This window comes from Acanthaster planci, linkage group LG08, assembly GCF_054643075.1.
Source record: "Acanthaster planci isolate LZ-2023a linkage group LG08, COTS_SCS, whole genome shotgun sequence".
Classification (NCBI taxonomy): Eukaryota; Metazoa; Echinodermata; class Asteroidea; order Valvatida; family Acanthasteridae; genus Acanthaster; species Acanthaster planci.
This window is the reverse complement of record NC_141784.1, coordinates 13,296,010-13,310,073: the sequence shown is the minus strand read 5'-3', so window position 1 is coordinate 13,310,073 and position 14,064 is coordinate 13,296,010. Positions and strand designations below refer to the sequence as shown.

Genomic DNA, 14,064 nt, shown 5'->3' with positions numbered 1-14,064 from the left:
CTTCTGTTTTTATGTCAGTTGCAAGCAGTGAACAAAATGCAAACGTGTTGCTAAGCGGGAGGGCGGGGGACACAGCACTCCCCCTTTGATGCCCCAAATGCGCCTAATAGATGTTGACACAGCGTATGCCTCCAACTGAAATGAATGTGAGACGCCCTCATCGTTGGCTTTGCGTTAACGCTGAAATCTGAGAACAACCATTTGGATATCCCGTTTAAGCAAACGTTATCGTTTGTCATGTAGCTGAATGAAAACACGGCATAAGTGTAAATACAACAGACCAAGATGTATGTGTCAGTAAAGATCTCTTTGTTAAGAGTAGAGAAAAAAACTTCAAAGCGTTATAACAATGCACAAAGCTACGTATTAGGAAGAAACCGTTGTCGCTAGCGCCGAAATTTCACATTAACTATAAAATTGCGGCACCAGGTAAAATACGTATTTTATGTGGGTTGATTTGAAATACAAATCTGCTCAGTCCATAAAAATATGTATGGTATATTCAACACAACTGTAAGAATTATACTTTCGTGTAGTTAAGGTATTACCCTGCGACATTTTGCAACAAAAAAGTAACAAACTCCCAGGAAATGTTTTGATGAGACATGTCCATTATATTCTGTATGTTTGTTACTCAAAAAGAAACGAAACTTTTTAAAGAATGGAGAAAGATACCTGTGCTTATTTTCATTTGTTTTCCTATTTATTCTAAATCTTCTTCACGCTGTGCTTGTTTTTTGCCTTTATGTTACCAAGCTTGGAAAATATTTTGCTGGTAGGTTTTTTTTCTCCTGTGACTGTGAGATTGTGCATCATCAAGCCACTAAACACGTTGCAAAAACATTTTATTGTCACAGCCTCTGGTGTTTTTTACGAATACGCTGTAGGATTTGTTCCTAAAAGAGTTGCTTAGAGCGCACAATAATCGTTGACTTTCTGTCTCCTTTTAATGGTGTATTCACACTTCATCGTATTTTCCTCACTTTGTATCTGTACGGTAAAGTTCTAGAAACGAACATCTCTCCTGCATTGAAATAAAAATACCAACGTTTTCCAGATGTGCGTAGACCTTTGCTTTAATTGGTTTCGGCAGGTGTCAGCGCAGACAAAATGTTCCATGCTTCCTTGGGTATGGCAGTAATTACAGTTTTTTAGTCAACTGCCTCGCGAACTGAAGCGTACAAAAATGGTAAAGGTTTACATTTGCTCTGTCCTGATGTTTGTGGTAATCCTGAATTCATCCATGGAATTTTTGTTTATGCTTCAGAAAGATGCAGATTGGAATTTTACATTCGTCAACTTAATCTGTATTAAGCTCTGCATACCTGATGTATTAAGCATCGTGCATCTGTTATCATTTAATAATTATAGTTACGCAGGTGCTAATCTGGTGCCACCAGAGATAATTTTCTTTTTATTTAATGAGCTTCATTAGTAGTTTCACACGCAGTATTTCGTGCTTATCAACTGTTTCCCACGCCCCCATTCTGCCCTTATCTCCTAAATTTCATCTTCGCAGCGAATGATGAATTCATGGCGCCAAGTGCATTCAGACCACGACGGTGATAGGCATCAATTATTTTCGTAATGGTTGTCATTATGCAAGATCAGCTTTCTGTCCCTCATATAAATTGATGAGATTCAAAATTATACGAAAATCCATTTGCAGCATTCTTTGTCGGAATCTCTTTTATCCAAACTAAAGAGCACGGCATTTGAAAATTTGGAAACACACTTTGTTGTACAGCGTTATTCTTCGTCTAGTCATGGAGGAACAATGCACATATGGTCTAGTCTGGCACGATGGTGGCTCCTAGGGCTATAGTCAGTGAACCATGCAATAAAGTGAACTTTTGGAGGATGCCATTTATGAAAATATTTTCTACTTTGGTAGTTATTGGTCATCATGAGTGACCGAGGTCGAGCGCGGCAGATCCCCCCCCCACACACACACCCATTTACAAAAAGGAAATTTTCAATATTTACGTTGGCCCCCTGCCTTCATGTGTGTAGGTCATGGAGATGTCTCCTGGACTGGGAGCCCATATGGAGCCCTTGTATTTGTGGGTTTGTGTGCTTGTGAATTTGCTTCTGCATTCAATTGAGGACCCTGAGCAATAGAGGACAATAAGGTCCCCGATTGACAGAGGGTCCCCGATTGACAACAGTGTTCAAAACATATGGGTGGTCTTCTAAAAAAGTTCATGTACAAACAAAAGAGGAACAATAGGGGGTCCCCAGTTGCAGGCAAATACATACTTGGGTTTGTGTGTGCATGGACAGGTTACCGTCCTGCAGACAACAGCAGTTTTATTTTCAGATTTATTGGCGTGCATTATTTCCCGTGTGATCATGCCATCAATATCTCTATTCGGCGCTTATTTGAATTGACCTCCGTGGGCGGCCGTTGAACGAGTACTGGCAACAATGCGCGCTGCTTTTGCAAAGCGAAGGGAGGTCATGCGTAGCGTGGTTTATGCACGGACGTATATAAAAAAAAACCTGGACTTGCAACGCCTTTGTATGAAAAAGAAGCCAACCAGCGGCCATTTTACCGAGCCGAATACAAAGGCGTGGGTTGGCTCCCTACTATTGACGTCAGGAAGAACAAAGGCGGGCATTACCAGGAAAGCTTTGTATTCGGCTCGGTAAAATGGCTGCGAGTGGATTCAATGACTCTATAAGCTGATTAAGGGCATTGCGAGTCCAGATTTTATTATACACGTCCGTGGGTTTATGCCCTTGATGCCGCGGGAAGAGCTGCTGGGAAGATGGTGACCGTTGTGGCCGACATGTCAGTAATCGCCCTGCATCCCTACTGAACATGAAAGAGGGAACAGATCAAAAGAATAATATGTTCACCAGGGTAAAAGTGAAGGTTTGGGGGAAGCAGTTTAAAAACGAAGGCAGTACAATTTAATCCCACAATGCAATGTGCTCAAGTCAGGTATCAACTATGCAAAATCCTCAGTTTTATAATAGATTTCGACAACTGCGTGTTTTGCGTTCAGCAACAAGGAAGATCACCACTTGTAGGCCTAATCGCCGACGTGGAATGGGCTTTTTTGATGGCGAAATCAGCTTTTATTACCATCGTATGTCTTGCCGCCGTTTTATAGCTCAATGATATGATCCACGCCTCAGCAATCTGATCTGATTCATTCTGACTCCGCCTATGGACCTAATGGAAGCAGAAATAATAGATACGCCGGGCCACCTGATTCCCGGATGCAATTATCCTCATTCGCATGGTTCTCCTGCCATTAGAGCTCAGTTGTCACGGCACAAATGATTCCCTGCTTTCCTCCCTTGCCCTGGAGGCCTATGAGAATGAACCCGGAGCATTTAGCAGAAAATCCTGAAACATTTTAGCATTTTAGACGTCATTTCTTGACCAATCAGTAACCCCTCGAATCTCCAGCAAACTAACTGCCAATTTCCCATGTCCGTGAAAGGGATATGCAATACAATTATTTCACGACGTGTACAACGATTAACCCTTTTCAATACACTTGCAATTTCAAAAGGATTTCAAACCGTTCTCATACGGGTGAAGAAAAGTATGAACAGGCGCATTAGGTGAGTTTAGGAATAATATTCATTGCATGGATTCTTTAAAGGATCCAGGAAATTAATTTTTCTAGAATCAGTTTTTGTGTATCTCTGTACTCCTCTTCCATGTATGAAGACTGTTTGACGTCTCTTTTGAGTTACATGAACTGAACAGTGCACTTTTTCAAACATCAAAAATTGACCAAGCATTTCTGAACAAGTGAGGGCGCTTTTGCTTTGATGTAAATCCAGGAAGACATGGTTCAGTTTGCATGTTTTCATGTTCATATTGTGAACCTCAAATTTGCTATTTGGGAACATTTCTGTGAAAAGGATTTTGCTGGGTCATTGCCATATACTTACACAGCAATAAATTGCCAAAGAAAATGAAATCTGCTATAGCAGTGGTTAAAAAAATCTAGAAATTTTCTGTGCACAAATCAGTGCAACATTGAGATTCAGCGCCTTGGATGACATCATAGTTCTGCTCATGAATATGCAAATCATTAGCATAAAAACCAAAACGCATCAACATATGGGTTAAAATTGCAAAACAAAAATTTTAAATAAGATTAATTGAAACCCAAATATGCAATTTCAAGGGGTTTTAGTAATATTTATAAAAAAAATTATATTTTCTGGTTCCTTTAAGCTTATTACTCCTAATTACTGAGTAGTGAAGTGTATCTATATTAACCAGGTAGCTGCGTGATAGTGGGAAATAACTGTAGTAAATTCCTCATTGATTTTGGTAGGTGTTGAGGTCTGCTCATTACTGCTGGTCTGCAGGTAGTGGGTCATGCACCAGAAAGTTTGCCTCGTGGTGCATCCTCGACCCTTCGCTTGACATGGCATTTCTTCCTACTCATTGACGGATCCAGGATATTTTGTTTGGGGTGGGGGAAAAATATTGTTTGTACGGGGATGGGGGGTTACAACAGGTAGTAGTCGATGTTGGTGAAGCCATTTAATCTCTTTGCTTTGCCCTTTGCCGTACACGCATAAAAAGACCCCGTCGTGGTTGATGCTTTTTATGGGATCTTCCAACCTAGATGTTGGCCCCTGGCTGTGAGCGGGGGAGTTGATGACACCCCCTCTCCTTCTGGATCTACGCCAACTATTTTAGGATCCATATGTATATAAAATACATCTGATTTGGTTTTTCAGGTGGATCATGAAATGGGCGATTCACAATAGTGCACCTCCAAGAGTTTTCAACGCTTTGGCCAACCACAACGCGCGAAATCTGTCGACCCTTTCCAAACGCGCACTGGGTCGACAAATTTCGCGTTTCGTCATTGGCCAACACTTTGCAAACTCTTGGAGGCTCACTTTTGGGAAACGCCCGTATTGAAACACACAAAAAAACATGGGATTTGGCACACAAGCCGTTCCAGCACCACCTGTTTCCCTCCGAAACTCACATGTTCATACTGTAGAGCTTGTGTATGACAGCCATTTTCCGGCTCTTCCACAGGGATCATACACATGAGTAGACCTTTTTTACTATCCCTCTGTAACAAAAGCAGTTACTGGAAAGATGGCAGTCATGCACAACCTTAGTTACAATGGAGTTGTTTTGCTTTGTCTATACGATGGAACCGCATTTGGGGGGGTCCACAAATAGTTTGCAAGGATCTGGAGAGTACACACATCCGAAAAAAATTCTCTGAACCCACATCGCTCTCCTGCGGTCATTATGACTGCGATGCAATAACGTCAAGACTGCAGACGACAGTCTCTATTTTATTTTGGCTTCTCAATACACACCATGTTACCGCGCATCAGGATACACCCCGTTTCGACCAGGCTGAGCGTAAAATACGCAAACATAGTAGCGCGATGCCTGCTAGTGATAGGGTGGTCTGTGACTAAACGAAAATTACCCTTCCTTATCACATGCGATGGCGAAAGGGAAAATACCGCCAAGAACGGGATTGTTTTCCCCTAAGTTTAGTCCTTGACGCAATCACGCTACTGAAAGTGTTACCGTTCTGCTTGTATTCCACAGGGAACTTAAATGGTGAAACCCTTACAATGATGTCATATTATCTACTCGTCAGTTGGTGTGCATCATTCACTTTCTGGAAACAAGTTACGATCATGCTAATATACAGAGCCACCATCGAGCATTTTTAATATACAAGTAACATCTACCACAATCGGGCACCGCACGTAATCGGATGGGATCTACCTTCACTGGCCGGCTGTCCATCTATGGAGGACGCATACCGATCTAGCACCCTCTTTGAGTTTGCTAACATTATTCCCAAGCCTGTCACGCTTGTTCTCTTGTGTGTCAAACAAAAAGTGATGACTGCGTGCTAGCAGTGCAGTGGGGGTTGATAATGAACCACCAAGTTATAAGAAACCAACAATGGAACACTCTAATAATGTTGGAAGGCCGGAGTATAAGAGCGGCACGATGTTTAACATCAGGGGGAGTCGTGTAGTGTCTTTTCTTCAAACCTGCCGAAACCCCTTGTTTTAATACGTTGTGTTATTGCTTTAATTTGTGTACTTCGTGTAAATACGCTTACGCAGCCACAATTTGGCCCTCTTTGTTAAAGTACTCTTTGGATTTTTAGATGAAATTCAAACCCACTCTTATTTCCTTACACCTACTTCATTGTATCTTCTTTTTTGTTACCTTTTTTATTAGTTCTGTACAAAATTTAGGGTTGGGTGATTCTATGGCACATCTCTCTGGTCTGGGGGGGGCTATATCCCTAACCTGGGATCTACATGTACAACCACGACCTAGATTGTTAGGCTTTTTAGTGAACTTTGAAAGGGAGCGTATCATATTTACACTGCGATTGTCTACAGATTAAATGGCATCTGTTGAATCGATCCATTTGCAATAATGAGGGATATTGATAGGGATATTGATATTGAGACGCACGGCAGACGTGGTCGGAAGGAGTGCCTGTGTTGGCCCCGGGGCCTGTCATTCGGTTTCCAGTCTGCATTTGGTGAGCGCCAGCAGCCTCGGATTTATTGGAAGACAGTGCCAGCAGATGCACCGCGACCAAACCCGGCTGTGTGCGTGTGTGTATCTACAATAGCCAAGTTTCATCATCATCCAAGATCGATTCAGTCATTCACAATTAGCACCGCGGCACGCGCCGGCACTGTCACGCGAGTCAATTGCCGTGAAAACGTCCCAACATCGCCAGGCCCCGACTGATCGATTTTAATTTATTGCTGGGGAGCTGCCGTTCTAATGAATTTGATGCAAGATTAATGAAGGAGATACCGGCAGTTTTCAATGACACGCCGCAGTGGTACCATCTGAATGCATGTAGCTAGCTGAGTTTAGGGGTTTCAGCATTCGCCGTAAAACGCCAGAATTAAAAAATCCCAATCATAATTATGTCAATAGAATTTCATAGAGTTGTCCACTTGTACAGTTACCTACACCTGCCTATCTTCAAAACAACTGTCCACTTTTGCTGTTCATGTTTCACACTTGGTTTATTTTTGCCGGGAACTTAAAGACGCGAGCAAGTCTCAATTCAATTGAGCCGAGACACATTGGAAAATAGTACGCAAACTCGCCACTTAGATCTGCCATGATGTAACCGGGATCTAGTCGAGAACATAAATGTCCCTAAAAAGAATTGTTATATGCATAGAAATAACTCCGATTCTCCGGGCCAGTTGGACAGTCTCCTCGGCATCAGCCATTCATTGGCAGAGATGAATCCGATGTGGTATTCAGGGTGATAACCTTAGACCTCGGCCCCCTTTTTTTTCAAAATAACGGTTGTGAGCCTCGAGCTGGACCAAATAAGGGTGTAGTTTTCATAGCAACAGAGGATCCTTTGGTCTGAACTGAACTTCGCTGGTTTACGAACGAATATGAAATGCACGCGTTACGATCGCATCGCTACCAGCAAAATGAACACTCCCACTACCATGGCTCTTTTCAACCGATGAGGGGGTGCTTCTGCTCCAAGCGGATTGCCTACGTATCTCGAATTCGGTGATTAGTTCGTGCATTTTTTTATTCATGTTATGAAATCAAGGTTTTACCTTCCAAAACTTACAAGAGTAACCTATTTCAAGGTAATGTCTGACAACACGACACCGTGGAAAATATTCAAAACTGAACGCAGACAAACTTAATCGTGCCAACTACAGGCCAGTTAATACTTTAGGCGAATGTAAAAGCGAAAGCGAATTTGACGTCACGAAAGATTTGCAGGAAAATTTTGCTAAAGTTGAAATGTGTTAAGCTTTTGCAAGTTCTCAATGTATTTGATCTGACGTCACAAATTCACGTTTGTGTTCGCTGTCACGCCAAGTATCTTGAACCGGCATTCAACGCCGAATTTCTGGACGATTTTAAGCCATTGAAAAATGATGTCCCAAATGTGGTTCTCACCCAGTTCGGTTCGGTTTCTGTATTGTGCAGAGGCGTTAGGATTTTGCCGCTGAAGTCTTGCAGTAATTTTTTTACATCAGGTTTTACGAACGTCAGACATACGGTTCCCACAAAATGTTCACTTTTATCCAAGACAGGTGAAGACATAAAAGTCAATGTTTCCAGTTGGCCGTGCTTAATCATGGGTTGACACGCTCAAGGATACGAACTGTAAATTTGTCCGATTGAAACGATATTTCACAGACGCACTCACATGCAGAGGCATGGCGTTTATTTCCATGCCAAGTTTCTCGAAGATTTTTAGCCAAACCTGAAGGTGGAATCCGCCCACTGGGAATGAGCTTTTTTTTTAAGTTTTGTGTTAAGGCACAGCGATCAGGATTTGTCCCGAATACAGACGGACATCATGCATATTGCGCGTTTGAAGTCTACTGACGCCCAAAGGCCAGCATAATTAATTCAGTCGCCGGCTTTAGTCAAAATGCACCTTGTCTCTGTTAGAACGGACGTGCTTGTTATGCGGCGATTTACAACCACGCCTCATCAATATTACAATAAGATGCACACAACCAGTCTTTACAGTCCACTTCACCCCCAATGCGTGTGACCCTGGGACGCGTATATCTGCCTTTATTTTTTGTTTTATTAATTTTGAAAGAATACGAAATTCTAAATTCAAGCCCACAAATTCCAGATATCGCCAAATTCATGAAAGTCCATTCAACCAATTTAGTAGGGTCTGCTATTCAACCGTGCATCGTTCATTTCACAGAGTTTCGTCTTGCTACTAGCTGGGTTTCGTAAATGTGCTGAACCATGGCTAAACATTGCGTCCGTTCCTGTCAGCCTTTTACATGCAAAACGACTGGTGTGTCCTTTTCATGGAATTATGAGCATCCAAAACGCAAGTGTTGAACAGCCTGCTGAAAGTACAACATTTTGGAAATTTCACTTCGACTGGCGTGGCCACGTCATCGTGAGCCTCGATGCATGATCAGTGCAATGGACCGTGCTCGTGCCTTCGCCTTGTATAGGTACATGTACTGTAGTCTCAAGTACCAGCAGAGCGTGGTGCTGTTACTTCCGTGTGTATTTATTGGACAACCTGTGGTGGCAGAGTGAACGTCGCGAGCTAGCTGTGCAGTCAGCTCACCCGCTGCATGCTCTATATGCGCAACACGTAGTTGGTACGGTTGCTTTGCTCTGTGCACTATTTGCTGGGCTAGGGTCATGACAGCAACACTGACTCGAGTGGGTTCGCTGCCTGGTTATTCCGAGGGCCTCCCTGCTCCCACCGCGCAGAATCCGTGCCTGTGGGTGCTCCTGAAGGCCATGCACATTGTGTTTGCTCTATATTGTGAACATGTCGTGTTCCTGAATCTCCATGTACACTTCCTTCAGCCGTAACCAGTGCGTATGTTGCTAATGAAGTCGTGGACACACGCCATCGAGCAAGTCAAGTGGTGAGAGGTTGACTGTGTGACCACCTGAGCGTCGATGGGCAAAGGATCAAAAATCTTTGTTGTGGGTGCTCTGCAACAACATATGGCGTGAGTTATGATGTAATACCCCTAAGCTGTCCCAACAATAAAGCTCGTCGTGAAAGTGTCTGCCGGTGAATCGACCTCGTCAATGCCTCTGCTAAGCTGTGAAGATTTCGATTCTCTTTTAAGGTGGGAAAGCTCAGTCGAAATCGCAGGGGAGATCACATGCACCGGGGTTGTTGCACTCATAGTGCGTCTGAGTTGAGGTGGATTCAAGGACGCAACATATAACGTAATGGGTACCACGGAGTGCCAAATGCTTACGACCACCGCTAAGGTGCTTGTCCCTCTCTTTATGTACGTGTACGCAGTCACAAGACCGATGATTGCCACCGCCCAAAATGGATCCCCACCTCCACCGCGTGCCAACACGGAAGTTACAATTACAATGGCCGTGCTCCTGCCGGATTGGCCTCTGGTGACCACAGACCTGCAGTACCCTTACTACAAGCAGATGTTGACACCGGGTCTTGACATGGCTCTGGAGAAGTACGACCAGATCGTGCCAGGGGTTCTCAATGTCTCCGTTATTCACACCAACTCCCAGTGCGACAGCGGTGTTACTCAAATATCCACCGTGGACTTGAGATACCAGTATCTAACCGATGTGTTTATCGGTCCAGTTTGTGAGTACGCCATGGCACCCACCGGTCGATTTTCAGCCCATTGGAGTGTGCCCATATTGACTGTTGGGGGCCAGGCCCTTGGGTATGATAACAAGCTGGAATATAAAACCTTAACCCGTTTGTCGGGACCATTTTCCAAAATGGCAAGGTACATACGGGATTACTTTACTTATCAAAATTGGAACCACACAGCATTCATGTATGAAGATTCAGACACGAATTACAGGGATTGCCAATTTGGAGCCGGGGCAGCATATTTTGGTCTTGCTGAGAATGGTTTTCGCACCCCGGAGGCGGTCAGCTTTAAGGAAGAAGAGATCGAAGACCCGTCAAATATAAACAAGTTGCTTCGGGACTACGTTATGCCAAATGCAAGAAGTAAGTCATTCCACGGTTTTATTCCGGACATTTGTTTGCTTTTTATTTTTTTTTTACTTTGAGACATTAACAATATTGTGCCATGGGCAGTTTTTTTTATGCAATGCCACACCTTCAAAGTAGAGCACCATTCCTATCCGGTAATGCGGTGTTTATAGACAAGCACATGCGCTCCCCCTTCAAAAACCCTTGTTCTAATTTAAAACTGACTTGCGACGCTGAATCTACGACATCGTGTTGACTGCAGCAACCTGTAACCTTTTAGCACCTGTCTAACGAACTGGTCCTTTTACCAGCCAGAACAAAGAACCTGGTGCGAATTCCATTCTGTCATGGTTTCACCAGATACGGTTCTACTCGTGTCGACGCGGAAAATATGGCGCGTACTACCGATTTCTGCGTTCTGTACACACATTGGTTGTAGACAGAAGCAGACATACTTCTGTTTTGAGTATTTATGTTTGGCAGTACAATGTACTTACGTGCCTTCATGCGTGAAAATTGGGATTATTTACCGAGGCGCATGTATAGAGCTAGTCAAGGGGCTATGTCCTGTCGAACCTCTAGAATTGATTCCGCCTTTGCACTAGGACTGTAGAGAGAACAACCTTTGACGGATGACGAGCATAAGTGCCCCACCGCACAGGAGCAACCGAATGAAAACAGATGTACACAATATAAGTGAGTGCATACCGAGAAGGTACCGTTGCAACTTCCATGCATGCCTTGAATAAATCAACAGAAATATCAACAACTTGGGACAACAGGGTGGATGCAGTATAGTCTATATGGTTCTCCGTGAGCAAGAACTTGAAAAAGGGTTGTACCTAATTCAATCCGCAACAGTGTACAGGTTTAATTCAACCCAAGTAATTAGCCGAGCGGTGATGTAACAGTCATTGGGTAATGTGTTTGTATTTTTAGCGCCAGTTAATCACCCCCTGCAGCTTAATTACGCATTGCTTTAACAAAGCTGACTCCAATAAGTCACTAGCAAAACACGCCGAGGAAAGCCCCTCTTCTTAATTAAATTGCCCCCCAAAAATAATCACACATGCTTCCCGTCTTCTCATCTTTAAATCACCTCCAAGTTCCTCCGGCTCGCGTATAACATTCGTTTACTAGAACGCCATTCAGAAACAGCTACATGAATTATCTGTAATGCGTGTATTGACTTCAGAATCTTTGAGTGCGTATTTGCCTCGTTGGAATCGTGCCTATTCTATACAATTTGTAACCAGTAGTCTTGTTTTCCAGTTTTACGGGAAATTCCCGCGTAATCCCGGATGTGCGTAAATGAATTTTAAAAGTCTTTGGTGGGGCACGTCCCCAGGCGAGCTATTAGCGGACTTGAAATTGGATTAGAGGGATAATTAGCCCGAACTAAAATAACACCCGATAAGTGGTTGCGTCGAGGAAGCAAAGGCCCCTGCTGGCAACCAGACTGATGGATGTAAAATGTTGCCACTAAATTGTATGTGGGGAGGGAGGGGACTTCATCATTTGAGCCTTGTGACTCTCCCAGTTGCCCGGCACGAAGACTCGGCTGACAAGCCTGTCATGAATGCTAAAGTTGATAGCTGTGGATCCAGTTAGGTGCCGTTGAGCCTGTGTTCTGGAAGGGAAAACACGAAGGAGATGCTGGCTCCCGCTTCAGACAGTTTGGGCGCTAATTCCGGTTTACCTTCGGAATACTGTAACACTCAACACCCATCATCTTTCTACCTTAGCCGCTTTCCCTTAATAGCGCTGGACTCCTAAAATAATTGAACTGGGTGACAGTCGTTTCAACCAGAACTTACGCCATTTACCACCATGCACTACTTGCCCAATCTCATAAATCCGCCAGAATTATTGTCTGCAACATGTCAAGTACGATATTATTAACTCGAGCCTATCCAGTCCCGAGTTTTTTTTTTCTCGGCTACGCCTTGCGGCACCAAACGGAACTTGTTCACTTTGACACACCGTGAATATCGATAAAACACCTCATCACGAAAGGCCTCGGTCGCCTCCAGATTCAATCGGCACTCCACTCAGTCGAAGGCAGGCTCAACTTGTCTTTACAAAGCATTCTCTTGGGGGCCGAATAAATTCCGAATTTACACTTTGTTGGAAAGTCAACGTCTCAAAACTAGCAGGGCAAGCCTATAAATCAGGAGGACTCGTCAGACAGTTCCAAGCTCAGTACTTAATGCCATTTGCTATGCAAAGTCTTTGCAAATATTTTGCACAAGTTTACCCCTACCTCCGACTAAATTTGAACCTTTGAACTCCTTTAAAAGTTCATTCGCTTTGCCGTATTCAGGTTGCGCGATAGGGCCTACTTGAGTAACGAACTTCTGAGGGATGTCTTGAATCCGCGTACCGGGTAACATGAAGTGAAGAATTTATGTGTGTGCGTATAGATTCAAATGCCGGTTTTTTAATCCAAGCTAAAAGTTAGTGGATACTGCATTACATGCACATGTACATGCAGTCGAATGCACAGACTTCTGCTTGCATTCGAAGCGACTATTAGAACAACGTGTAAAGTTATGTTTCTCTCCCAAAGCACTGTCATGTGACGGAAGTTTTAACGCAATCTTGCTTCATGCCATGAAAAATCAGGACCCCGAAGTGTTATAACAAATACCGGTTTCTTGGAATCACAACAACAGAAATGATTTCGTGATTTTAAAGCATTTAAAACCAAATTATTCGGAAAATTAATACACTGCGTAGAAAGTAGCTTAAAAGTCACTATTTAAATTCACTGTTTCAAAAGGTTTTTCTTCAGTTAACTGCAGGGAAATCGGCGTTATTTTTCGTGAAATAATTCAAACTGGTGAGAATGCAATGTTAATTGCATTACTCCAGAAACCGAATGCGTCAATATCAAGCCGTCTTTACTGATTATTTCTGCGCCTTTACTCTGGTGTTTTTGTCGATTCTCTGTTCCCCTCTTTATATTTGTACATTGGTCTTTGTCACTACTCATCACACTGACACACTTTTATTTTGTTGTAATTAATTTCAAGTGCTTATACCACGGTGGTGGTTTTATTCGTAGTAGCCCCGAAAGTAATTTCCAAGCCGTCTTTATTAATTATTCGTGAGGCGGTTTTTGTCCCCCCCCTCTCTCTGATGTGAATGTATAACGACAGGCTGATTATTCAGGTTTGGAAGCGTCTGTTCCACGTTCCTCGCTTTGTATTTGTTAATTGGTCCTTGTCACATCACCCCTCAGACTGGCACTGTAAGTCTTATCGATTTCCTTTCATCCGGCATGGTCGTCTTCAGACGATAAAAGTTGTAACGCTAATGGGCTGATCAAGAGAGATAAATGGTCTTCCGTCACTCAACTATCCGCACTGGCTAATTATGCGCAATACCGATGGTGCCGCGCATAGCCGAAATCCAGCGTGGTTATCCCGCGCAACAATGTGTGCTATGTACATTTGGGAAGATGCTTGTTTAATTTGTAAATAGCGTTATGCACGTGAAACTAATGAATGTAGATGTCTTAGTCTAGAGTTGGTGTATTGGGCATATTTTATGCCAGTGCACTGTGCGGTGGTAACCAAGCTGATGG

At 43.3% G+C, this 14,064-nt stretch overlaps 1 protein-coding gene across 5 annotated transcripts in view; it reads left to right on the top strand.

Annotated features, from left to right (window-relative positions):
- Positions 1-14,064, top strand: part of LOC110977382 (atrial natriuretic peptide receptor 1-like) — a 275,377-nt gene that overhangs the window by 153,787 nt on the left and 107,526 nt on the right. Inside the window, exon 1 of one of the 5 annotated variants that reach the window (XM_022231462.2) lies at positions 9,043-10,490. The exons of the other annotated variants lie outside the window; for them this stretch is intronic. Within the exon in view, the coding sequence (XP_022087154.1) occupies positions 9,722-10,490 (769 nt within the window). The 5' untranslated portion in view covers positions 9,043-9,721. Of the gene's footprint in view, positions 1-9,042; positions 10,491-14,064 lie in introns of those variants that run through there. 5 annotated transcript variants of the gene reach the window in all.